The sequence below is a fragment of the Vicugna pacos genome, chromosome 16, assembly GCF_048564905.1.
Source record: "Vicugna pacos chromosome 16, VicPac4, whole genome shotgun sequence".
Classification (NCBI taxonomy): domain Eukaryota; kingdom Metazoa; phylum Chordata; class Mammalia; order Artiodactyla; family Camelidae; genus Vicugna; species Vicugna pacos.
The window spans coordinates 43,605,677-43,633,433 of NC_133002.1; the positions used below are offsets into that span (position 1 = coordinate 43,605,677).

The 27,757-nt window shown below is 47.2% G+C and overlaps 1 protein-coding gene across 5 annotated transcripts in view; it reads right to left on the reverse strand.

Annotated features, from left to right (window-relative positions):
• Nucleotides 1–27,757, reverse strand: part of RPH3AL (rabphilin 3A like (without C2 domains)) — a 123,511-nt gene that overhangs the window by 15,170 nt on the left and 80,584 nt on the right. For all 5 annotated transcript variants that reach the window (XM_072939068.1, XM_072939064.1, XM_015248046.3 and 2 more), the window contains one exon: nucleotides 5,025–5,199. In XM_072939068.1, coding sequence (XP_072795169.1) covers nucleotides 5,025–5,199 — 175 coding nt within the window. The remainder of the gene's footprint in view (nucleotides 1–5,024; nucleotides 5,200–27,757) is intronic.

Here is a 27,757-nt window from a genome sequence, read left to right on the forward strand (position 1 = left end):
AATCCTTTTTCTTTTAAACAAGAATTCTCCACATTTAAATAAAGTTGAACATAATGTAGTGAGCCAGATCGAGTCACCGTTCCACCAGTTGCGACCTCTAACACTGGCAAAAGTCCAACCCTCCAAGGACAGATGGCATCCCCACTCCGAACACGGAAGCCCTCCTGCTCTGCTCTGCCTCCTTCTCCAAGCCTCAGCCAGCCTGGCCCCCTGCACGCAGCACACACTCCCAGCTGCTCCGAAGGTGCAGAGAGTTCACGCACCATGGCCAGGCTGATGTGACAGAAACGGCGAGTCCTGAGTCTGCTGGGGAAACACTGGAGGTGAATGATGGGGTGGAAGAGGGGAGCTGAACGCCCCGAGGAGCTTCCAAAATGCTACTTTCTCAGGAACAGAGAAAGAAGGAAGGTGGCACAGCAGCAACTGGCTCTAGGCAGTGAGCAATCCTGTCTGAAAATAAAACATTTTACAATCCACGACTGTGGCTCATTAGGAATGAACGGATTTACTGGTATAAATAGCCCACTGCGTTAAGAAGTCAGGAAACGGCTTACGCGTTTGATGGAAAAACGGCTGCCACACAACTGCTCATTAGCTCAGTCGGCTGCAGCTCTGTGCTAATGAGACAGAGGTCTCAGGTTCAAAGTTTTTGTGGGCCACGTGGCTTCCTTGATCTGGGGACATAGAATGTGTCCCCATCCCCCTAGTGCTGGGCACAACACGGGGGCATAACTCTGGGTATACAGTAACAAGCCCATAGTAAGCTTCCCCTATTTTCTGAACCATAGTATCCCTACTATATATCCAGCCTCTGCTTGAATGCTCCCTGTGACAGGGAGCTCACTACCCTGTCAGATACAAAATGCCCAATTCTGTGGTTCAGCAATTATTGATCAAAAGACACAAATTCCCCCTACTCTGTCCCAGCTCTGTTTTTGGGGAAAGCAGCCGCAACTGGGCCTAACTGGCCACACCATCTATAATGTCTGATCAGGCTAGATGCAAAAAGGGCTGCCTGCACAGGAGGCACCTGGGCCAGTCATGTCCTCCCCAGGTGTGGATGTGGGGTCCTGAGAGTGGCAGCAGAGGCTGAGACTGAAGGGCAGCCAGACTTGTGGCAGAGTGCACGCTGGGGAATGGAGCTCATCCCAAGTTCCCTGAGAAGCAGCCTCTCATCCCCACAGGCCCCGAAAGCCTTCCTCTCCATCCCAGCTTCTGGGAGACCTTCCTCAGCAGCCGAGCAGCAACCCCCTAACTTAAGCCGGCCTCGGTGGTCTCTGTTCCTGGCAACCAAAAACCCTCCAACCAAGTCCGAAAGCGTAAAGCCAGAGTGTGTGGCGATTTGGGCAGTAGCTTTACTCCACGTGACACTCAGAGGTGAGGAGCATGGGCTGGGATTCAGAAGCCTGGGTCCCACACCCTCTTGGCCTCTGTGACCTTGGGTAGGCATCTCCCTCCTCATCCATCACTTAGAGTCGGTTTCACATTCGTAGCTGCCCCATAGGCTGTTCTGAGCATCAGATGAGACAACGGCTGTGAGTCACAGAGCTCTGGCTGAGGTCAACGCAGCACCAAGAACTCAGCTTCTCCGGAGGGAACGGAGGTGGCAGCGTGGGGGCGGGCGGGCTGGCTGAGGGGTCATTTGGGAAGGGTGGCCCCAGGCAAACATTTGTAGCTGAGCTGAATGAGACCACTCAACCCAGACAACCCCAAAGCTTGCTTTCACTGGACTGCAAACAGCAACACAGTTTAGGATTCAAAAAAAAAAAACCATTTTTTTTTAATCTAGAGAGCCAATAAAGTGATAATGAAACTACCCAAATGGAATAAAATTTTCCTAAAGCTACGCAAATGGAATAAACCCAAAACCTCGAAGTACTTTTCCAGAACAGACCTTGAGATGAACTAGTATGTAATTCTGCTCAATTCCACCCAGGAAGCCTGTGTTGCAGAGCTCAGGGGGATGACAGAGGGCGGTGGGGTGGTGGCGGTAAGGATTCCTGCGGAGAATCCTGGGGAGGGACTGTTATCCAGGCCCCAGTGGGGATGGGAAAGTGAATTTGCCCTGTGGCTACTGGGTGCTCAAGGCACCTGCCTGTGCTTAGCTGGGGCTTTTTGGGGTCTTGAGGGGAGGACAGAATGGAAAGGCCTCCCTGATCCAGCCAGTCTACAGGGCAGTGGTGAAAACTTTAGATGATGACAGGCCCCCTACACCTGACCCCAGGCTCCCTGAGAGAGGTAAATGCAGCAAAGCCTCACTGATCCAGGGGTCAGTCTCCTAGGAACCTTGACTCTCCGGTTCCTGACTGAGAAAAGGACACATGTCCTAAAAAAAACAAAAAACCCTCAGAGTTCTGTATGGACTCAAGACTTGGGGCTTCAGCCTCCACCCTACTTGGTCTCAGCTGCTCAGCTACAACAGGCAAAGGCCAGACAGACCACCACAGAGCAGACCCAGGGCAGGGCTGCCTCCGGGTCACAGCCCTCGGGGCTGAGGAAAACAAGCCCCATCAGGTTAAGCATCCTTGGCATTGGAGGCAGAGAAGCACAAAGTCCTATCTGAGAAAAACTTCCACATAATTACGTCATCTGCAAATAAGAGAATTTTTTCTTTTTCAGTAGTAACAGGTAAGTTTAGCTCTCTGTCACTAGGGAATCAGCTCCACCAGCACAAGCACCAGCCTGATTCTATTATAATGCAAGGCTGCAGAAACTAAAAGCTTAATTTTTCAAGCCTCCTCTTTGATCTTTCTTCTTTTCTTTATAGTGATGGCTGGAACAGTAGCAACCATCTTGTGACCATGAGGGAAAGAGCAAGAACTATAAAGACATCTGTTCTGATGTCTCTGAGCTGCTGAAACAAAGCTGCGGTTGCCTTCTCTAAGCTTTCTAGGGTAGAAGGAAAAACATGTAATCTCTTATTACTCAAATATGCCAGATTAAAACCCCTGCTCCCAGTAAATATCTTTCCATACACAGCTCAAGGGTGAGAATCCAGCTGAAAGGAAAGAAGCCTGTAGAAGAGGTGGGTTCAACTCTAAAGGGATTAAGAGCCAAGAGCTGACCATACTGGTTCCACCATATATATCTTACATTTCTCAGGGGTACAAAGACACCTGGGAGTGCTCAAAACTGACTATACTTATTGCCGCCATAAACTTGGAGCCATGATCTGCCAAGGGAAAGTAGTGTGGAACACACACCCCTTTTGGATTGATTGGGTGGCAGAGTGGAGACCTCTCCCCAGAGGCAGACAGGTCAGATCCAGGGCCATCACCAGGAAGAACTCAGATCACACTTTTTTCCACCCCATCCTAGAGAAAGAATAAAGGTCCTGCTATGAGCAAGCTTGTCAGGGCTCACCAAGGGGTCTGCAGGGAAATCCTTGACCAAAATCAACACGCAGTGTCCAGAGGAGAGAGAGAGTAGCAAACCCAGGCAGTCAGCCCACCTGTCCTGAAGGTACCAGAGTGCCAGCAGCTCTCTTTGAGCTTAACACAGAGGAAAGAAACACCTCCAGTCTTCTCTGATACGTTCATTGTGTTCAGATCTTTAATCTGTCTTCAACGTGTTTCTGGATACACATGGAAAATCTAATTCTGCTAGCCCTGGCTGTTAAGTAAACCTGCTATTTTCCCACCGAACTGAAAAGCTCCCTATGTTTAGCTTCCATACATCCTTAGGTCTGTTATTTCTCTTTTCTATGCCATTATCCTTATAAATAAATATTCTATTTGTGTCAATACTCTACTGTTTCTTTTGATTATAGTAACTGTATAGCAAACTTTAACATCTGGTCAGGCAACTCCTCCCACTACCCTTGCTCTTCTTTAAAAAAAAATTTTTTTTGTTCAACTATTCTCTAGCTTCCTTATGAAGTTTTTAAATTGAAATGTAATTCATATAGTATAAAATTCACTCTTTGAAAGTACGCAATTCAGTGGTGTTAGAATATCCATCAAGTCGTGCAACCATCACCACTATCGAGTTCCAGAACATTTTCACCACCTCTAGAAGAATTCCCATGCCCATTAACAGTCCCTCCCCATTGCCCCACATCTTCCCCAGCCCCTGACAATCACTGATCTACTTTCTGTCTCCATGGATTTGCCTTTTCTGGACATTTCATATAAATGGAATCATATATGATGTGGCCTTTTGTGTCTGGCTTCTTTCACTCAGCATAATGTTTGCACCTACTTTTGTTGTTAAACTAAAAACAAAACAAAACAATCTTATATCAAGTATATGTTGGTAGGAAAAAGGAGAAAGGGGTTTGGAGACGAGAGCAGGCAGAAGAGATTTTACTTTTTCATAGATTTTTGAACTGATCAACTTGTTAACAATATATTGTGTACGCTGATGTAATTAAAAATTAACAAAGAAAACTGAAAGGAGGAAGAAAAGGAACCTGCCTCAGAGACATCAATATATTTCCCTTGATGGCTCTGTGGACTGAAAAGTTCATGGCTATATCTATTGATGACCCTTTGTCTTCCAAGTGAAGGGAACTGGAATCGGGCGAGGAGCTGGGATCAGGGGAGAAGCTGGGAGATGCACCCACATCAGAGCAGCGACCACAAATACCAAGGGGCCCCAGGCACAACAGTCCTTTGCTGTTAGGACCAGGAAAGCCAGAAGTTCCCCCCTTCCTGGGACACAAGACAAGCGCTGAGAAGAGATGTTACAGGCCTGCTTTGGAAAGATGCATTTTCATATGTTGCAAAAAACCTGCATTGACATCACATTTCTGCAAAGATCCACAGTGTTGTTCACAGCATCCCCAAATTAGTGCTTGGTTGTGAAACGGCCTCCAGTGGACCCTCCCACTGCAAGCAAGCACCCTGTTGAGGTCCAGCTGCCCACGTGGTACAGGTTGGGAGAGGCCAAGGGCACCAAGGACAAAGACCAGTGGGAGCACATGGAGGTGTGGCGGGCATTGGCCTGGCACCCATGGCACTGCTCCGCTGGCTGACAGCACAAATGTTGGTTGCTGTCTCGGGACAGGGGGCAAAGAGACTTACCTCTCCCTCGGGCCCATGTGTAGACGCGGCTGGTCTCAGTGCTTCGGGGCTCTTGTTCGGCTGGCTCCACAGACAAGGGTCGGAAGTGCGGGTGATCAGTCTGGCCAGGGGTCTTCAGGGGCAGGATGTACTTGGGGAGTCCTTTGTAGAACCAGGCCCCTGACCTCTTCCAGACCTGGGTGGGGAGACATCTGCTCAGAGTACAGGATGCAGAGCAGCCCTCCCTGTACTGTGCTCTCAGCCAGCCCACTCTCCCCTCCTGCTAGAATGTGCTGGGCACTGTGCACAGCACCCAGAAGGTGCTCAGGAAGCCACCTGTATTCCTCCTGCCAGCCCCTTCCCCTCGAGACTCTGGGTAGAGAGAGAAGAGGCTGGAGGAAGGGCTGGGCTGGCCATGGTTGGCTTGGCCGTGGTCTTGGAGAGCTTCTCAGATGAGATCATCTCCGCAGGGGATACAGACGTTCTGAGTCTCAGAGAGAGCCACAGATTAGAATTCAGAGCAGCAACGGAGATAAGGGTCCCTTAACCCTACTTCAGAAAGCGCCAAACGTTCTGTAATCTCTTTTCTGATGAAGGAAATGCACTCAGGATATTTGGTAAGAAGAATGTGAAGGGAGGATGTGACCTTTTCTGAGAATAGGAAGCCTTGGTGGTTCAGAGTAGACGTGCTGGGGTTGAATCCTCACCCTGCAGCCCTAAGATTTGGATGCATCAAGCTTCCTGAGCCTCAGTTTCAGTATCAGTTGGTGGGAGTGGAGAACGACGCTGTCTCCCAGGGAGGCCATGAGTATCAGACTCGTGAATGAATGTAAATTCCCACAGCCTGGCACGGAGCAGCCACTCGACAGACTTGGTGACCACGATCATTGCTGTCACCCTTCTCCTCTCATCTGACTAACGTGCGCAGCTTTACAACCAGGGGACCAAGTTCCCTGCTCAAAAGGGAAAATTTAAAATCAGAAGGCCAGAGTCTGCCCTTAATCTCTAGACAACAGTGTTTCCCACTCCCCAAACTTCCTCTGCACCACATTGTTTCTATAGGATGTCAGCAGGGGATAGGCCAAAAACAGAAAGGAAAAAAAAAAGAAAAAAAGAGTTCCCAATCATGTACCCTGGGAAACACTACATTAAACCAAGCTCCGTAACTGCAGGACTTCTCAGAGCCTTTAATCTACCAGTGTGTACAGGGTTCTCCAACAGGGTGAAAGGATGTACAGTGCTTCCCACTTAGAATTTACCCAGCAAGGTTTCCTAGAGAAACTCCATCCTAGTAACGGGTGTGCACAACCTTAACTGCACAGCACTTACGCTTCACTTGTGGAGTGAGGCGAATCTATCTCTCCAAGGAGACAGCATCGCCTCTTTGTGCTCCAGAATGCCAGGTACAGGGCCACTGGGTCCAAACCCTATCCCTGGCACGAATCACTCAGCCCTTCCCTGTGCTTCCCTGTGCAGAAGGGCCTGCTTTTCTGTGTGGCCCCAGGATAACATAGAACCCATCCGGTTGGATGAAGGCTTCATGGAGCTGCCTTTGGAAAACTCTTTCGGATCCTCTCACAGCCCCTCTACAGTAGGTGTTTATTTTTTTTTGAGTCGGTAACACATGCACATGATCTAAAATTCACAAAGTGCAAAATTCAAGTCTCCTCTCCCATTCCCAGAGGCGTTGGTTTGATAAGAGTGCTTTGTGGAAGCTCTATTATTATCCTCACTTTCAAGACGGAGAAACTGAGGCTCTGACAAGTTAAGCAATGCGCTTAAGGCCAGCCCACCATCCCATTGGCCTCTACTCCACACAGGAGGTCCCCGAGCCTCATCCCAACAGTTTACAGATGCAGAGTAGGGGCTCACTAACTTGTGGTTGAGTGAGGGTTGACTCTTTCGTGGGTCAGACATCACTGTCATGGACACTAAGTGTCTGGATGCCTAGAGGCCACAGAAGTGCCAAGTAGGGTGAGGAAACACACAAGCAGCTGCTGCCAAGGTCACCTTGTCCCTGCAGAGCTGCTGCGTGGCTCGTGAGAACAGGTACCCAAGCCTAAGAGGCCACGGGGGCTGGCGAGGGGCTCGGTCAGCCCCCCTCTGCTAAGCCAAGGCCTGCGCGTCCGTCAGTGCTGGCTTGGCCTGCCCTCCCCGAGCACGCCAGCCTCCTGTCCCCTGACATGGACTGGGCCTCTGGGGACCACAAGAAGCCAGCCCTCGGGAGCCCGCTGTGGATGGTGGGGCCTGGGGGGTTTTAGGACCGGCACCGCGCTGCCTCCCTGACCCTCGCCAAGGAGGCTGCTTTGCCTTTTTTTCCCCGGAGAAATACAGACACGGCATGCAAAATTAGGACAATAACAAAAACGCAAAAGGAAGAAACTATAAGTCACTCGTAACCTCACCACATAGACAGAGCCCTGCTTAGCACTGTGCTGTGAATTTTCTTACGCTCTTTCCTGGGCATATACACAATTTTGTTTCTTTCTTTCTCTCTTTTTGAAGAATAGGATCACGTAGATGCGATTATATGATACTTAACTATATATCTTAGCAGTTGTTTTGTGTTAATAAGTAATAGTTGCCACATGAAACTATGGGTCTGTTTTTAAATTTTTAAATTTTTTTTTAAAACAAAACAGTTTTGAGGGGGGTGATTAGATTTATCTATTTATTTACTACTTTTGGTGGAGGAACCGGGGCTTGAACCTGGGACCTTGTGCATGCTGGGCACACACGCTACCACTGAGCTATACCCTCCCTCCAAAACTATGGTTCCATAGCTTGGATTTATTAAACTTAATTCATTCAACCCCTCACTGGTGGACATTTAAATTGTTTCCAGTTGTTCACTCTTATGAACAGTGTGGCAACGATCATCTTGGCTCACCCATCGTCAGACAGGTGTCGGTTACCACCTTAGAAATACCTCCAGGAGCGGAACTGCTGGTCAAGGGATGTGTGTACATTTAGACGATGACGTACATCATCAGACTGCTCTCCAGGAAGAAAAGTCAAATCCCCAGCGGGGTACTAAGTGTCTTCAGCGGGGGTGGGGACCCCACACAGTGCTGTTAATTGTGTTAAAATACACAGAAAATGTATCAGTTTATCACCATAACCATTTCAAAGTGTGCAGTTCAGTGTGTTAAACACACTCACACTGTTGGGTAGCCCCTCTCCAGGACTCTATTTTATCTTGCAAAACTGAAACTTTACCCATCAAACAACTCCCCCTCCCCTTCTCCCCCCAGCCCCTGGTCACCATTCTCCTTTGTGCCTGTGAGTCTGGCTACTCCGCATGCCTCACACAAGTGGAATCATGCAGTATTTGTCTTTTTGATGCACACACAGTATTTGGCTTATTTCACTGAGTGTAATGACCTCATGGCTCATTAACATGTGTCAGAACCTTCTTCCTTTTTGAGGCTGAATCATATTCCATTTTATGTGTACACATTTTCTTCATCCAGTCATCCGTTGATGGACACTTGGGTTGCTTTCACCTTTTCGCTGGTCCTTTATTTTTTTTTTAATTAAATTCTTTTTCCTAAATCAGTTCTTTAAAGATGTAATTTTGGCTAACATGATTTTTTAAAAAATTGAAGTATAGTCAGTTTACACTGTTGTGTCAATTCCTGGTGTATGGTACCATAATTCAGTCATACACATACATACACATATTAGTTTTCATATTCTTTTCCATTATAGGTTACTATAAGGTATTGAATATAGTTCCCTGTGCTATACACTATTAACTTGCTGTTTATCTATTTTATATATTGGTCCTTTATTTTCATCTGTCTCTCCCACTAGGGTCTACCATCCAGGAAGGAGGCTCAGGGCACCTCTGCTCACCACCGCATCCTTAAGCTCCTAGTGCACACCTGACACATAGTAGGTGCTTCTTCAACACTGGCTGAATGACTAGGCTCTTAGCTGGAATGTGTCCTAATGCATCGAGTCTGTCACCTTCCTGGGGAAGTGGCCTGAGGGTTTTGCCCAAGCTCTTGTAACTAATCAAGTGGGTTTAGACTGAAACAGGGATAAAGAGGGGGAGCCTAGCAGGTGCAGAGCGAGCTCCTGTGCCCCTCCCGACGTGCACCTCAGAGCACAAGCAGCCACGCCCTCCCAGTCTTTCCTCCAGCACCAGTGAGCCCCGCAGCCCCAGCTGCCCCCGCTGGCCCTGGCACATCACAGCCAGTGGGCCCCACGCCACCAGCCTCACTTCCTGTTGCGATGATCCCCCTCCACCCCTACCACCCCCCTAAAAAACACTGATCACTCAAGTGCTTTTGGAAAACAGGATAAAGAGCACAGGACACAAAGTACTAGGTTGAATTGCAGGAAAATGCTGATATTCAACGTTTTTCTTTTTCTTTTTTTTTTTGGGTATTCATTTTTGACCTGTAAAAACTGCTGTCAATTTCATACAATTCCCCTCCATATTTATGCTCAGCAGGGGCCATGGCCCACAGGTCTGCCAGGCCTGCAGCGCCTCCCTGGGGTCCAGGTGGCAGGTGAGTTCACTGTAACGGGGCCTCAGGTCTGTCTGCTTCTCTCCAGCTGGCGCTGCAGTCCAGGTGGGAGCTGGACACCGCCGCAATGGGCAGAGACCAGACCAGATCAGATTGGCCAGTGATCCTGGACCAGCTAAAGGAGAAGCATTTTCTGAGTCCTCGAGGCAGTGGGGACAGGAGCACACAGGTGCATCACCTGGTATGGGGGGCACACCTGGGGAGAGGTGCATTAAAGACACTGTCGATGTTTTGGAAAACGCCTTCCACATAAGAGAGCAGGATTGGGGAGGTGAGGCGTGAGGGATCCCAGTTCTGAGCAGCCATCCTTCCCCTGCCCATGCCAGTCCACACACATCCTCTCCATCCAGACCTTCTCTCGCCTCGCTACCCCACCTCCACCCTGCAAAACTCACAGCAGTAGCTTTTAATCACATGATTTCTGCTCTGTGCATCCAAGCCCATCACCTGAGGCCTGGCATCAACACCTGACCCCCTCCCCAAGGACAGTGGCCGGAAAAGCCCTCCGTGGGAATTAACCCCCAACTACCCTGTCTAGGGGTACCGATGGGAAAACCTTCACTTCCTGGAGTAGCCGTGCGATTCTGCAGAGCCCAGCTCTGCTCCCCACGTGTGGTTTGCTGTGATAAGGCCAGCAAAGCAGCCAGCCTTGAAAATGCCATTTAGTGAGAAAAGACCGGCACAGTCGCCATGCTACTTGCAGGGTGGGGGAGGGGCGGGTGGTGGTCTTAAATCCTCCTCTAGCACCGTTTTGTGCTCTGTACTCTGCTTGGAGGTTTTCATTCTGATTTCAGCTCATGGCTGCAGATACTGATGGATATTAGCCAAGCTGTTCCCAGGGAATTTTAATTACCATGATAACAATCGCTAATCATAGGCATTTCCTAAATGGCTGGGGCTGAGAAGGTGGTAATTGGCAGGCCCTGTTGGACAGAAGGGCAGGCCTGGGGGACCAGCCACTGGGGAGGATGCAGGAGTGGGGGCCTAAGACCTCTGTCCCTGTCCACTGCTCTGCCCTTTCCATGTGTTACTGCCTCTCCCCGCCTCCCATGCAACTCAGGAGTGGCCCTGCATGAACTCAGGTGAGGTGTCCATGTTCTCTGTCCCTCACCCCATGGGTCTGAGCAGGGGGACAGTTTGGGGCCTTTGCACATGCTATTCCTTCTACCTGGAGTGCCCTTTACCTTCGGTTCCATGAGGCAGGGACACCTCCCCCAGGAAGCCTTCTGGGCCACCTTGTGTGCCACTGCTGTGCTCCCAGAGGCCTCGTGGTTCTGCTGCCCCAGCACTTTACCCAGCTAAGGGGCTGTGTGAGCTCTTCAAGGGCAGGGCTGTGCCTGAGCCATCCCCATATTCCCAGGACCCAGCAAGGAGTCTGTCCGTGGCAGGAATGTTGCTGCCTGAGTGACTAAATGAACAAAAGAAGAAGGCAAAGCAAAGGAACTGTCCCCAGGGGACAGAACGTGGGACTCTGGCTTCAGGGAGACCATGTTCTGTTTGCTTAACAAGCTCTAGTCTTGAAAAGCCACAGGAAGTGGCCTGTTATTGAATATCTCTTAAAGGGTCAAACTACCCTGGCAGAGAGACAGTACAGCCCTCCTTATTTCATTACCTGAACGAACACACACACACACACACACACACACACACACGAGTGCTGGCCTCCCAAGAACTCTAATAGGAAAGCTAAACTCCACAGCAGGGCCAATAAGACCCCAGAGCTCCACCAGCACCTGCCTCCCTCCCCAGCCTCATCTTTGCCTCCTCCCTCCCCTCACACTGGGGGTCAGCCAGACACAGCCACTCCCACTCCCGGACCACACTAAGCTGTCTCATGCCCCCAGGCCTTTGTACCTGCTGTTCCTTCTCCCCTCCCTGGGCTGGGATGATGAAATCCAGCCTTTAGGAAATTACTTATACCCAGAAGCTTCCACAAAACCGTGCAGGTCTCCCACTGCAATGCACACACACTCTTATGAATGCCTATTTCTGTTTCCTGCAACTGATCAAGACATTCCATGATGGCAGGAGACCCTCAGGGCACCCAGCACACACTAGATATCCAACAAATATCCATCATCTGAGACTACTGAACACGTGTCCAAATGTCAAGGCTTTAAGAATCTCAGGTTACTTAAGAGAAACATTGGCTCTTAGAGTGTGCCATGGACTGAACCGTGCCCAAGCCCCAAATTCATATATTGAAGCCATAACCCCAAGGTGACAGCATGTGGAGGTGGGGGCCTTTGGGAGGTAATTAGGTTTAGATGAGGTCATAAGGGTGGGGCCCTCACAGTGGGATTAGTGTCCTTATAAGTAGAGACACCAAAAGATAGAAAAAGGAATATATGAATGTATATGTATGACTGAGACATTATGCTGTACACTAGAAACTGAAGCAACATTGTAAACTGACTGTATATCAATTTAAAAAAAAGAAAGAGACAGCAGAGAGTTTGCCTTTCTCTTCTCTGTGTGAGGACACAGTGAGGTAGAAGCCATCTGCAAGCCAGAAAGAGAGCTCTCAGTGGGAACTGGATGTGCTGGCACCTTGGTCTTGAACTTCCAGCTTCCAGAACTGTGAGAAATAAACTCTTGTTTTCTAAGCCTACTGTCTGTGTTATTTTGTTTTAGCAGCCCGAGTTAAGACACAGGGAGAAGCTGCCTGGGAGGCTGAAGTAGATTGAACACAGCCCCAAATTATTTTCCTCTCCTCCCACCAAGAAGTGGAGTCTATTTCCCTACCCCTTGAATCTGGTCTAGGCTGTGATCTGCTTTGACCCAGAGAATGTAGTGGAAGTAACTTGTGACTCTGACAGGCCTCGAGTGGCCCAGCAGCCTGCTGGAACACTACTGTGGTCATGTGAGAGAGCCTCACCCAGGATCTGGAGGACAAAAGGCCACAGAGGAGAACAAAAACACCCCAGCCAACAGCCAGAGGAGTGAGCCTTCCTGGACCTCCACCTCAGTCGAACTGCTGGATGACTGCAGCCCATGAATGACACCAGAGATGCCAACAAAAAAACCACCCTGCTGAGCCCAGCCCAAACAGCAGAATCACGAGCAAATAAATGATTGTTATTTTAAGCCTCCACACCTCTGGCAGGACATCCAACCTACAGACACTTCTTAAAAAAGAAGCAATCGGATATGTTGCTAATTAACTGAGTAAAGTAGGAAAGTTAAATTCAGGGACTTAAAATATACATAGACTCATTTATCAAATATGAACAACATGCTATGAAAATGGGACAATGGAAGAATAAGAAGAGGTGCCCAGAAAGTAACATATAATGGAGAAATATAAAAATGTAAAATAAAGGAAGAAATTTGGAATGTGGAGCACAAAATTAAGGAGACAGAAAAAACTGAAAAGAATAAGAGACAAAAATGCTCAACTTGAAGGGTCAAAGTCCTAATAATAGATTCCCCAGAAAAACAGCAGTAAAAAACATTTCCAGGAGCTGAAGATGGACATGAGACTTCAGATTAAAAGGGTTTTATTGAATATAAGTCAGGAAAAATGAAAAGTTAAAATAGACACATACTCAGAAAATCACTTCCTTACAAACATAAAAAGAAGATCCTAGGAGCTTCCAGAAAGAAAAAAATAGGTCTCCTCCAAGGAAACCAGAATTAGAACGATATCAGACTTATCAGCGACGACACTGGAGCTAAAAGACTGAGTGTGTACATTTCTATCAGTCAAACTATCAATCAAATAAGAAGACAGAACAGAGAAATCTTTAGACTTGCAAGGACTCCAGTTTTCCTAAGCACATTGCCTTTTAAGAAGTTACTTCAGCATGGGCTCCAGCAAAACGCAGGTGAAAAATAAGAAAGAGGAAGGCAGGATCCTGGAAACAGTGTCTCCAACTCAGGAGGTGAGTCGAAGGGAAAGGCCATGAAGACAGCTTTCAGTAAGTAGTGCAGACTAGAGCCGGAAAAGGGTCTGGAGGGGTTTCTGACAGGAAAAGAGAAGGTTCCATGCAACAGAAGGTAAAAATCAAGAAGCTGCATAAAAGGACATAGAGTTTCATTATTCTTTTGCCAGTAAGAAAAAAAGGTTGATAAAAATCTCCAGGGAAAACTAAAAATTATGCCAGAAAGTTATGGTCTAAATGGCAGGTAACTTAAAATGTGACATGGTTTTAAGATACAAAGAGTTAAAAAGAAATCCATTTGATCATGATACTAGGAACATTTTCCTTCGGATGGTCCAGGGATCACAAATTATCAAAATGTGATCCTCACATATCATTTGACCTTGAAGTGTTTAATGTTTATAAAATAATAAAAAATTTAAAATCCCTAATAATTATTGAGTACTTTGTATATATCAGTACCATTCCACAAACTTAATATAGAACTTATTTGATTCTCACAAAAATCCTGTGAGGTAGGTCCTCTTATCAGCTCCATTTTACAGATGAGGAAATCAGGCCAGAGAGAACACACGACACAAACAGGAAGAACAAAATAGATTGGAACCTGGCAGTCTAGTTGCGGAAGCTGCCCTCTTCACCCTCGTGCCAAGTCGCATTCAAGTTTGTGAAATTAAATGCTATTTATTGATGTTCAACTCTTAGCATTAACCTCGAGACAAAATGGTCTGTTTTCTTAGATTCTGTATTTGTATCTGGCATCCATTAATCCCAGGACCAAACCAATGGCCAGAGTTGTTTACATCTTCCCTGTGATGGAGCTTTTGTGGGCTTGCAAGAAGCATATTATGAGCCCTCCAGCCAATCCTGAGTCCACACCCCAACCCAATCACCTCCTTGATCTAACTCTCAGACACCAAGTCAACACTCTCCCTGCCCTAACTCAACCCGGGACCAAGTACCAGACAACTAGGGCTAGCCCCTGTGCCCAGCACCTGCTGGAGCTATTCAAGCTAGCCCATCCTAAGATACCTACCCTACCCTACCTTGCCTTTTCCTGTAGAAACCCTATTAAAGGTTATGGTCCATGCTTTCCCTTCACTTCTTCCCGCCTCCTGACAGAATGTGGTGCCTCCCCACATGGCCCTGCATGGACATGGCGTGTCCCCTTCTCTTGGGAACTGTAGGCAATAAACTCTTCTTTCAATGGCATTAGCCTTTCCCTATCTTCACTCAGTCACTTTTGTAAATTAAGATCCAGGCACAAATCGCAAAGCATGGAAGAATTAATTACAGCTAAAGAACAATCTAAGCGTACAATTCTAGCAACCTATTACTAAAGGTATAACCTAGAAAAGGAGGGAGGTGAGAGTAGGGGAGGGAAGAATAGAGGCATTCCTACCCACAGCTCACACAGCAGGAGTCGAGGTGTGAATGACAAAGTTGATGGAAGAAGAAAGAGGCAAATAGTATATAAAGGTACTAAGTTGATCAGAGTTAAAAACAGTAACAGTATCAAAAATTAGGAGGCGAGATGGGAAGCCGAGTAGTCCAAGCTTGCCGGCTCCTCACTTTTCAGAATGTGGACTCAAATAAGAGGACCTGAAGTTGATAAATCAAGAAAGTCACGGCAGGAGCCCGCACATGAACTAAGACAAGTGGCCTGTGCGTGATGGGCTGGGTGAGGAGGGGCTGGACAGGCGAGTGCCACCCTCCAGCATAAACTCTACAGAACAACTGGATTTTTTTTAAGCACATGCATGTATTACTTTGATTTAAATTGAAATACAACAGATTGGTAATTGGATGTCGATGTTATGAAATCCCTGGGCTGCTTGGCAGGTTGACATATGGGGACTTGGGACAGGCTATGGCTGGTCTGTTGAATCTGGATGTGCTTAAGGGAGAAAGGCTGGAAGCTCAGGGAAGGGAAAGAAAGTAGTAATTAAAATTTTCTGTAGTGGAGCAACATAGGAAAGACTTGTAGTCAAGTCATGGATAGTTTGAAAACACCAGCACGAGTTCATAACACTGGTATTCCTGCCCCGGCAGAATGACAAGCTCCCCTTCGGACGTCACAGCACCCACCTAATCTCCAGGAATCAGAATTTTGACAATGGGAAAAACCTGGACAGCTTTTCAAAGGGAACCAAGGCTTCCCAGAATAAAGGCAGGAGGGGCTGGATCCCTAGGAAAACAGGAAGGGTCTGGGGCATCGTGCCATTGGCTGGAAGGGTGGCTGCTCTTGAGACAGCTGGGCAGTTCCCTTTGAGCAGGTTTCCGTGGTGACAAGCTGAGTATGAAAAGCCACAGCTACTGCCTAGGCAGGTAACCTGATAGTGAGCGTCGAGTCCACGTGAGATGCGCTAATCTAACACGTGCGTTTGTCTTCAGTATTATTTTATGCTAGAAATGCTCTCTGTCCAGTCAAACCAGATTGGGACCCTCCTGCTTTACGGCTGGGTTACCTGCGGCCCTCCTCACGTGGGATGGAGACTTGGAATTTACACGTTGTGTGTGACTGTGGCCTGGATGTGACCGTGTGTGTTGGTCTGTTCAGTGTGAGGAGCGAGTAGGGCAGGAGCAGGTCACAAGCCGTTTTACACACATGTAACCACACACTGTCAGCCCAGGGAAGATGGCACATCTACTGTCCTACGTGCGCGACGACACCTCCACCTGCCTCTGCAATCTGGAAAATGGTTGGGATTCTCAACCCAAAAGGGTGCTGTCGATCCCGTCAGCAAAAACTGAAAAAAGATGCATCTGGTCTTGCTAAAAAACTGCTGAGAAGTATAGTTCGGCTGACTAACAGATGATTAAAATAAAAGGTTCCAGAATGGGAGGCCTCAATGATGCCAGAAAATTCACGGTGAGCAATGAAATAAATTAAAGACAGGATCAGTCTAAATAACTAATGTAAATATAACTACAAAATGGTAAAAATGTGAAAGAAATGATGCTTAAAAAGTAGATATAAAATAATCAGGTAACAATAATAATCTGACCCCAAATTCCAGATTGTCTCTGGAATGAAAAAGAACTGACCGAAACAAACAAAAAAAAGCATTGGGTTCCTCATTCTTCATGACAGAGTTAACAGACACTGTTTCTGTTGTAATGTAAGCAATTAGACAAATATTGGTTTGAATAATTTAAAAGTTACATATGCATACTACACTTTATTTATCTGTCTGTCTTTAAGACAACCAGAATTAAAACTAGGGAGGTTTGTCATATTGAAATACTCAATTTTCTGACAGTTTATTTTTCTTTCTCTTCCTTCCTTCTTACTTTCTTCCGTCCCTTCCTTCCTCCCTTTTTTTTTTAATTGAAGTATAGTTGGTTTACAATGTTGTGTTCATTTCTGGTGTACATCATAGTGATTCAGTTATACATATATATTCCTCTTCATATTCTTTTTCATTATAGGCTATTACAAGATACTGAATATAGTTCTCTGTGCCCCGTCTCACTTTCTTGTTTTAAAATTTTTTCCTTGTTCTTGCCTTTTTTTTTTCCCCCTTTGGTAGGAATTAAGTTTAGAGCAGCCATCTTTGCTCATGGCTTGATTTCCCTACTTCAGAAAGGTGAAGCTTATGAACAACTTCTGCTGAGGGAGTTAGCACATACTAATTCATTCAAACAGCATTTATTCAGTACCTCCTATGTGTTAAGATCGAGCTACCGAAAGAAAAGAATAAATGTCCTTGCAGATGGGTGGCCCCAGGGCCTAAATACACGAAGGGCTGGGGTCTGGCTGTTTTTCTCTGCCATGTGAGTGTGTTCACACTGTCTTTGGGAGCCAGTCTCTGTCCTGGGAGGGTTTCCCTACATCCATCCCCCAAGCGTCTGGGGTGAAACCTTCAGTAAGCAATTTAGAGTCCACAAAGGGCTTTGAGCGGCCAGGGCAGCTGAGCAGAGGTCCCTCCTACCCCAGGCAACCATCAGGTTCCGGCTTTCCGCTAATCCCTTGTAAAGTGGTAACTAATAATTGAGGTGTTAGGGGAAAGCTAAGTGAGACCCCTCCCAGGAGTATTTGTAATTTAAAGCATAACACTTTAAAACCTCTGTGTGTGTGACTAGGGAGAAAGCCTCCAGCATCCTCCCAGTCCCCTAGGCCCCCCTTCCAAGAGTGCACAAGCTCATCCGGCCTGGGAGGTGGCCCCGCCCCCTCTTCCTGCCTTCCCAGCTGCCTTTCAGGCTCCCAAATGGGGCCAGGCCCAAGCCTCACCAGGAGATGGGCTGGAAATTAAACCCTCGCCGCCGCCACAAAGAGAGAGAGCACACACCTGCCCCTTCTACTAACCCTGCCCCAGCTCCCCGCGGGCAGCTCCTTGCTCAGCCCAGGACCACGAGCCCTCGCCAGGGCCTGATCAAATTTCCCCTTCAGTTCAAGAGGGCTTTTGAGCAACCAGGTCAGTCTAGGAGGCAGGCAATCACCCGCATAACAGAAAAGAAAAAAATGCAGTGAGAGGAGATATTCTGAGGGGGCCATCTATTTTCTTGACAGATAATTTAAACACTCTGGCTAGATTATTTCAGAACCAGAGGAAACACTTTGGCTTCCATTAACCCCTGCTGGGGGTTTGCTCTGGGGAGGCTTCTGCACAGTTAATGGTGAGGAAGCGATTGCCAGCTTCAGCAAGAGGTGGTACCCAAAAAGGGCTCTGGATGGTTGCAGGGTCGGGAGAACCGCTGTGGTGGGCGGGCCAGCCTCCAGCACGGCCCCCATGGATACTCGCCTCCCCAGCCCTCACATCTCCCCCATTCCCTGTGACGTCGAAGGATCCCTGCAAATCCCTGAGAACAGAGAGCGCTACTGCCTTCTCCCCTGTCTAGAATGGTCTTGCAAGTTTAACAAATCCACGGAGGGGAATGACGCCTTCACGACTCTTCTTAATTACTTGCTTTGTCAACACTGTAGTCCGCCTCCTCTTACTCCTCATTTGCATGCAGCATGAAATCCCTTTGAATCCCAAATATTTAACTGTCTTCCCTGTTCCAAAACGTATCTGAGAGAGGGCAAGCATGCCGTGGTGGCGTTTGGCTGCGAAGCCAGCCTCTGCTCCCCAGTCGAGGGGGCCACATGCGGGAAATAAACAGGGCTGGAATCAGACAACTGAACAGGCCCGTTATACTCAGCCAGGTCTTTTCAGGGAGCCTCGTGATTTTGACTCAATTCCCAGAACAACAAACGTGCCTCTGTTTAAACACAGCCTCAGAAACACATTCCAAAGCCAACGTGTGAAACCGTTTCTGGGCTGACCCCCTACTCGGCAGGGCTTGTGGGCCTTCCCAGGTGTGGTCTGGAATCACGGATGCCTTCCTTGGTTATAGATTTGGTTACTACTTCATTACTAATTGGTCTTGTTCCTTTCTGGGGAAAATCTCTAATTCTAAGTTTCCACTGCCTTCTCTGTCTTGCAGATTCATCATTGTTTCCCTTATTGTTTTTAGCCCTTTGGGCTTTTTTTTTTCCCCTGGCATTCTGGGAGATTTTAAAGGTTTTTCTCCATATCACTGATTCAAGCTCTTTTGGGCCTGATTTTTGGTGATCTCCTGTTACATTTTTGGTGTGTGCCTGTGAAATCTAGCATACATATAAAAGTGTATGAAAACATAGAATGTTTCAAAGAACCACATTCAAGCAAACACCTGTGAACTCATCAAGAAATTAAATATGACCTTCCTGAAGTAACCACCATCTGGAATCTTGTGTTCAGCAGTCCTTGCCTTTCTTTCTATTTTTAAAAACTGCTTATGTGTGCATTTCTAAATAAAATATTTACTGTTACCTGTTTTTGAACAACATATTTTTGAATCATTTTGTATTCCTTAGTGGCTTTTTTCTTCTTTTTTTTCTTTGCTCATTGTGTTTTTTAATTCATCCTTTGAAATTTATCTAAACCACCACGTTTGGGTGGCTTCCAGGTTTTTGCTATTACAAAAATGCTGCTGCATGCATCCTTGGTCACGTGTCCCAGGAAGCCTGTATGAGAGCTTCTCCAGGCTGCACAGCGGGAGTGGGGTGTGAGGCTGAGCTTTGTGGATAGAAGACACTCATGCTAGTGCCAGGGGCAATGTGGAGACAACTAGCCAGGACCCCTACTGAACGGCCCTCTCTGATTTAGCTTGCAAATAGGAAGCATCAGGAGCAGACCCATGACCATGATGACCCTCGGGTCAATGCAGGATTGGGAGCAGCAGGTAAAGTTCAAGGGTGAAGGGGACAATCAGGTGCTGGGACCCAAAACCAGGTTCAGGGATATGAGCAGTTAGATACTGGTCAGGGTTAGGCTGGGCTTCAGATGCGTGAGCCCGGGCTGGGATATAACAACTTATACAGTCAGGGCAAAAAGTGGGATGGGGACCCCCAGGGAGTCAGGGACCACTACGCTGGCCACTGATGGTGAAACCTCCATTCATCCATCCTGTCTTCCTCCAGCCCGCGGGCTGTCCGGGAACAGGAAAGGCAGAGGGCTGATTCCTGAAGTCAGTGGCCACCAGCTTGGTAGAAATTAGGAGGATGAAGATGGTCTAGTAGCAAGGGCCTGTCAGACAGCCCAGGTTCTGCACATCCCTGCTCTGCCACCTTGGACTTGCCACTTAAGGTCCCAGACCTTCCGTCTGGCTGGAAGAATGGGGACACAGGGCCCCACGTCTGGCACAGACAAGAACCCCAACAAAGGCTGGTTCTCTTCTGTGTCCTTTTTCATCGAGGGATTTTCTGGCACGCAGGAGGCACATATCTTGAGTTATTTCCTTAGGAGAGGGGATGGGTGTGTGTTTTCTAGGGCTGGGCACCACCTGGGAGCTTAATAAATCCCTCCTGAAGGAGGGAGCCACACTTGTACTCCCCGGTTTCCATCTGTGAGACAGCTGGCGGCGGGAGGGGTGGGGGGTGGGGGTGGGCCCACTATGCCAGCCAGTGTCATTTGGCATTGGGAAAACGGGCAGAAAAATCTGATTATCCAAACTTTTATTCAAATTAATGCAGGAAAACGACCATATTCAGATGCTTTCTCTCTAGCTTTTCGTCTACCTCCCAGGGCCAGGGAAAGGAGGGTATCATAGCAGGGAAAACCATGTGGTGCCGGCCCAACAGAGGGGGAGAGGGGCGAGTAGGTTGTGGTGTCAGGATGATGTCACAGGGACAGGAAAGCTGGTTCCACCTTGTTATTCTCAAGCTTGGTCACGTGGACCATGCGGTTTCCAACCCCAAGGACCGCCAAGAACATGGAGGTGGCTGAGTAAGTCGGGATTGGGGGCGCCCAGTGATGTGATGGCCAAACACTAGGACTTGGGGACAATGTTCCTGGTGTGCTTGGACCAATTCGCCTCCTTCCTCCTCATGGCCAGAGAGTCTCCGGGGACCAACCCTCCCACATCTACTTCAAGGGAACCCAGGACCCCACATATAGAAGACAGGGAACCTTGCTGGCTGCATGCTGTTCTGTGAACACATGGGCACTGGGTGCAGCCCCGTCCTGGGCTGCTCCTTCCCCAGAGAGCCACGGGCCTCCCTGCTCCATCTCCTCCAAGTCTCTGCTCGCATATCACCTCCTCAAAGAGCCCCACCCTGGCCAGTTTCTGCCCCCACCTTTTTCTTTCACTGTGGTAAAATATACACAACAAAGCTGATCATTCTAACCATTTTTTGGTGTATAGTCCAGGGGCATTAAATGCATCTACACTGTTGTGCTACTGTCCTCACCATCCATCTCCAGACCTTTTTCATCTTCCCAAACTGGAACTCTGTGCCTATTAAACAAGAATTCCTCACTCCCCCCATCCCCAGCCAACCACCCTTTTACTCTCTGTCTCTACGAATTTAACCATTCTACAGCTCTCATATAAATGGCAATCTTACAATATGTGTCCTTTTGTGTCTAGCTTATTTCACTTAGCATAATGTCTTCAAGGTTCTTCCATGCTGTAGCATGTGTCAGAATTCCATTCCTTTTTAGGGCTGAATAATATAAATAATAGTAGGCATAGACCACATTTTGCTTATCTGTCCATCCAAAGGTAGATGCGTTGGGTTGCTTCCACCTTTAGGTGAATAATTGTGAACAATGCTGTAATGAACATGGATGTACAGTATCTGTCTGAGTCCCTGCTATCAATTTTCTAGGGTATATGCCCAGAAGTAAAATTGCCAGGTTATTAATTTCTTGAGGAGCCGCCATACTGTTTTCCATAGTGTCTGCCCTATTTTACATTCCCACCGGCGATGCGCAAGGTTCACATTTCTTCACATCCTCGCCAACACTTGCTGTTTCCTGCTTTTTAAGTATTAGCTACTCTAATGGATATAACATGATTGCTGGTCTACTTTTAACACTGCTACCTCCCTCCCCACCCCGCACCTCATACTCCTGATCTCTTCGCCCTATTCTTTCTTCTTCTCATGCAGAATCTAACATACTATATAATTTGCTTATCTATTAGTTAGGTTATGTTTATTGTCTGTTCCTTTTCTCCTCCCCCAGTCTGTGCTAGAATGTAAACTCAAGGCAGGGATATTTGGCTGATTTGTTCATTGCTGTTTTCCAAGAGCCTGAAACAGTGCCTGGCACATGGTAAATACTGAATGACTGTTATGCGAATGAATAAAAAGAAAGTAGAGCTGTCAGAAGGAGTGTCGGAGGCAGATATACCTGGCTTCAGTCTCTGGCTTCCATCTCTGGCTTCATCAATTGCTACCTGATGTCTTTGGGCAAGTGCCTTCCTTTCTCCAAGCCTCAGTTTCCCCACCTGTCACACAAGGGCAACATTGAGCCCAGTGAAGATGAATCGAGATACTAACTGGCTCGTAGTGGGTATCCGGTTAATACCTGCTACTCAGAGCCAGACCGGACTCCCTTGACACCGGTCTTGATGGACTGGAGCGCTGCGGTGAGAAAGGCAGTTCCCTCTTGGATCAGGCAGCATCTCAGAGAGGAAAGTTCTTTCCCTAGTGCACGGACACAGGCTCAGGCAGGCACCCCAAACAAGGGGCAGGGAGTGGGTGGGAGGCCACTCTGCCTCCCCACTGGAGGAAGCAGGTGCTGGTGGGCCCCAGGAACATCCCCCTGCCATTTCCACATATGTGGGAGGCCAGGAGCCTGCACCGACAGTGACTCCACTTGTCACAGCCATGGCTCGTAGGAGGTGACCAATACACTGAGGAAGTGTGACCATCCGGGTCCCCTGGGGCCGCGGCGACAGCAACCTAGAGCGAGCCAGATGCAGATGGCTGGGCGCTCGGGCGGGTGGGCGGCCTGGCACCAGCCACCCACTCCTGGGCGCACTCACGGGCCTCCAGAGGGGGCACTCCGGCAAAGCTGTTTGCAGCAAAAATCCAAACTGCAAGTAACAGCAGGGCCAGGAGAGAACCAGCGTGGGGAGGCAGATGGCAGCCTGTGATGAGCACAGGCCGCCTGCCTGGGAGGCAGGTGCCACAAGGATGCTAGGCTCCACAGGCACGGCTGCTTCCTATGGGTGCTGGCTTGGGGTGAGGGAGCCCCCGATTCTCCTGGCCTCCTACAGGCAGCTTGTGCCAAGGCAGGCTCTCTCCAGGGCCCCTAACTGGGCTACTGGTCACCCTCCAGGCTGGGTGGGTTGAGATGATTTAAAAACCACCAGGTGAAGCCACTTTCCTGCTCCACACCTTCCTCTTGCAGTCAATCAACAAGCAGGAGAGAGGGGCTGGAGGCAGGAGGAGTGGGCACTGTGGGACCCCAGCCAGGGCCAGTCTGTGATAAGACTTTAGGGAAATCAAAAGCCCCCTGCTGGGAAAAGGTTCGCAAGTGATCTAAACAAGGACCGGCTTTCCTCCCTTGCAAAGGTCTCTTTCAACCAGCAAATGTTTTCTGAGCACCTTTCATATGCAAAGCACTGCAGGGAACACCGTAAGTGTTGGTGCAGCCCAGCCTCCGCTGAGTTATAATCAGGATGCCGAGTGAAACACGGAAGGTGCAGCGGACGCTGAATGGAGAACCCTCTAATTGTATTAATCAGCTTCCAATTACTTACAAATTGGCCTTCTCCTCTTTCTAGCTCATCCCCCTCAGAGAATGCCTGCATCCTCCAAGAAGCCTTCTGACTCCAAACGTACATTTTAGAGGCTGGAGGAGGAATGGTTTCTAAAATCCTGGGGAATCTGGATTCCAGTTAACTTTCGCACTGATTACAGAATAACTTTGAGTGAGTCACTCTGGGTTTTTTTTTTTTAATGAATCGAGATGAAAGGCTAAACAATAAATGACATGAATTTCCGGCTTGCAACGTCATGTGTTTAGAAGCCTCTGAGGCAGCCCTCCCCAGGCTTCCACTCACATACCCGGGAAAGCACGTGAGAAAAGGGCATGCAAACATCATCAGCACAGGAGGGATCTGATGGTCAACGTATGGACAGTCTCTCCTCCCATGACAGTGGGGTGGGATGGGTGATGGGTGAAGAGTGTGTCACCGGTCCACCCGCCGTTGCCTGCCTGGCAGGGACCAGGGTGCAGGGTCCAAAGCCCCTGGGTGGCTTTCCTGCGTGGCATGTCTGCGGGTTTCTGATGCCGCACAAGGGGGCCGTCCTTCCTCCTCCAACCCAGTCTTTATGGATGGATGACAGACTCCCAGAAAATAACCAGGCAGGAGTGGGAAGGAGCTGGCAGTGGTGAGCTGCATCTGGGAAGGTGTATTTTTTTAAGTAAAGCTCAGTCATGGGAGAGCGGGGAGAGGCAGGAAGGGCCAAACCAGGGGCTGCAGATTTCCAAATCCTGCCTAGTTCTTATGGCCAGAGAGCCAGGTGGCAGGAGAGTCAAAGTGCCTTGCCCGTGGGGCAAAATTTCGGATAAACCAAAGGGGCTGTGAACGGTGCTCCTGCTGGTAAACCTTGGGCCTGCACAGCTCACAGCATCAGAAAGGAGATGAAGGCGCATGACCACCAAGACCAAACACAGGAAACCACTAAAGTCAGACCGGAAAAAAAAAAAAAAAGGAATCAGTGATTTGGAAGAAAAGCTTTAAAATTTTTCACACTGGAAGTAAGCCAGAAGAGAAACAAAAATATCATATGATATCACTTATATGTAGAATCTTAAAAAAAAAGAAGACACAAATGAACTTATTTACAAAACAGAAACAGACTCACAGACATAGAAAACAAACTTCTGGTTCCCGGTGGGGAAGGGCACGGGAAGGGATAAACTGGGAGTTCGAGATTTGCAGATTCTAACTACTATGTATAAACTAGATAACAAGTTTATACTGTATAGCACAGGGAACTATATTCAATATTTTGTAGTAACCTATAATGAAAAAGAATATGAAAAGGAATATATGTATGCATATGGATGACTGAAACATTATGCTGTACACCAGAAATTGACATAACACTGTAAACTGACTATACATCAACTAAAAAAACAAAATTAAAAATTTTTTTTTAAACTAAAAAAAGATTTTTCACAATGGAGGGAAAAATGAAGAGCTTGAAAATGACTTGGTAGAAGATGATGAAGACAGAGAATGGAAATGCATTCTTTTTGTTGTTTTTGTTGTTAGAAAATTTCTTTTTTTTTTTTTGGGAAATGCACTCTTCAAATTGAAAGTGTCCCCAAGAAGAAACTAGAATAGTTTGAGAACAAAGTAAGAATCAAAAACATAATTGAAAAGCTTTCCTGAATCAAAGACCCAAATATGTTTGTTCTAGACAAAAATCAATGCAAATGACCTGGGTATATCCAGGCAAACATTTTAATTTCCAAATATAGACATAACTACCACCACCAGGTTATTCAAAGGGGGATAAAAGCACAAGTCTGGCTTCAGACTTCTCCCCCATGTCTCTGCTCCTGCCTTCATTAATTACCTCAGCTAATTATAAGTCAAAAGTAAGGGTCTATATAAGAAGTTCTATAGGAACACTGATGTTTATTTTTCCCTTCTAGGTATCCACTCTGAGGACAGAATCTAAGATGTAGGCAAAGAGCTATGTACACAAATCTACAGAGCAATTAGCAATAAGAAGGAAAAAAGGACATGACTCAGACAGCCTAAATTAGCAGAATATCCATGAGACAGAATGTTTACAAAAAGTTATTGATTACACTGAGAACTGCTTAAAATATAATGTTAATTTTAAAATACAGGTTCAACAATATAAAGAAAATAAACACAGAAAAAAGACCGTAATTACACCAAAATGTTAAGCGTGGTTGTCTCTGGATGGTAAGATTATGGATTTTGGGGCGATGTGTATTTTTTTATGGTTTCTAGACATTATAAATGTCAATGATCCATATTAACGTATTATAATTGGAAAAGAGTAAAATGTATATAATATTTTTAAAAATGAAAACTTCTAAGGTTAACGACAGTCAAGAACTTAAACATCTGGGGTAATATTAAATAAGAAAGGTGCTACTAAATCTGAGATTTATAGTCTATAATTTAATACCAACCCAGCAACCAGAGTATCCTTTAAAAATTGGGAGAGGATTCAGGTCATGCCTCTCCTCTACTCCAGACCTTCTGAGGACTCCCCATTTCACTCAGAATAAAAGCCAAAGTCCTTACAAGGGTCTACAAGGGCCAACATGAACCCCTGTCCCCCTGCCATGTCTCCGACTTCTTCTCCTGACCTGACTTTGTTCCAGTCACACTGCTCTCCTTGCTATTCCTCAAACCTACCAAGGACATACCTGCCTCAGGATCTTTGCACTTGCAGCATCCCCTACTTGGAATGTTTTCTCTCCACACAACCACACAGTGTGTTTCAGACCTCAGCTCAAATGTCATTTTACCATGAGCCCTTCCCTGACCCCTGTATAAAACAGCGCTACACCTCCATGTCCCCAAGGCCCTGTCCCCTTTACCCAGAGCACTTTACTTGAATGTGTTTGTGGTGTCCATCTCCCACTCAAAGAGCTCTTTTGCCTGGCACATAGAAGATGCTTGATAAATTTGCATTGAATGCCTGAATGAACAAATGCATTAGATTGTAAACTCCTCAAGAGCAGAGGGGCTGAAGCGGACATCACTGAATCACCGATGCACACAAACTAGGCAGCAATGCCAACCTGACAGCCCCAGGGACATTTAACCCACATTCAACTCACTCTGGAAAAAATACAATTACAGCCAAAGATGATGGCAGTGAAGAGTCAAATTGAAAGGAAGGCAAGAGGGTTTGGGCAGAGTGCTATGAGAGTTAGCATCAGAAAATTTAAGTTCTTCCACCAGGATGTGGTTTTTGCTGCAGGACAGAACTCCACGTTTTTATCACAGACTCAGAACCAGCTTATATGTGGCACTTAGGATGACATTTTAAATGCTCTCTCTATTTAGCTATCTCTTTGTTGTGATTAGATATTTTTCCATGAAAAAAAACAAAAAGGCATTAGGAAGCCAATTACCTTGTCACTCTCCCACCCCAAAAAGCAGGCAGGAAAAGGCAGCCCCTGGGTAGGGTACCCACAGGCACTCAGATTCGTAGACACACGTTCTTTCAGGGCCCATCCATGCCTCCTAAACGTCCACAGTACACCTGGGTCTGCAGAGAGGGCACAGAGCATCCTTGATCTTGCTCAGTTTTATCGGCCTCGAGAAATTCAAGGACAGACTGATAGCATAATGCACAGCCTCATATTCTTTGCCTTAGGAAAGATAAGAAAATTCATCCTAAGCTATTTTGGACTTTTCTGGGTATAGGAGTGCTCTGGAGATTAGGATGGGCTGGTGGCGGACATTGCTTGTGGCGGCTCAGGACTATTAAGAAGCGTGAGGGTAACTCGTGGTGGGGCTCGACAGGGGCAGCTGCCTCCCAAGCCCTCCACTAAATTATTACATTTGCTAAATTTGTCTTTCCTTTCATCTGCCTTCTTTTCCTTGGCAGTTCCTTCATCTCTGTGCTCCCACAGCTCAGTCATGATCGTCTTTTCATCCTGCTAAGGTGTCTCCCACAGATCCTGTTTTAAGGAATTTTCCTCTCTCGTGGATTTTTACATCTTAAAGGGGACCCTCTGAAGACCAGAAGGACCTCAAATTCAAGGGGGTGGGGAGGATTTTCCGGCTGGGTGAGAGAGAGAGGCCTCTAATATATAATGGAGTATCTATTCTATACTGGACATTTTGTACACTTTGTATACTTTAATGACCGTGCTGAAATCTCACAGTATCGCCAAGAAATGGGTACTATCATCTCTATTTCAGGATGAGAAATCAGAGACCTCCAGGCAAGACAGAATAGAATGTTCATTCACAGTTGGAGGCCCCACCTGCTATCTTCCCTGTTCCAGAGACACAGCAGTGATACATGAAAAGGTTCTCACAAGTAAACTCAACTGTGCTC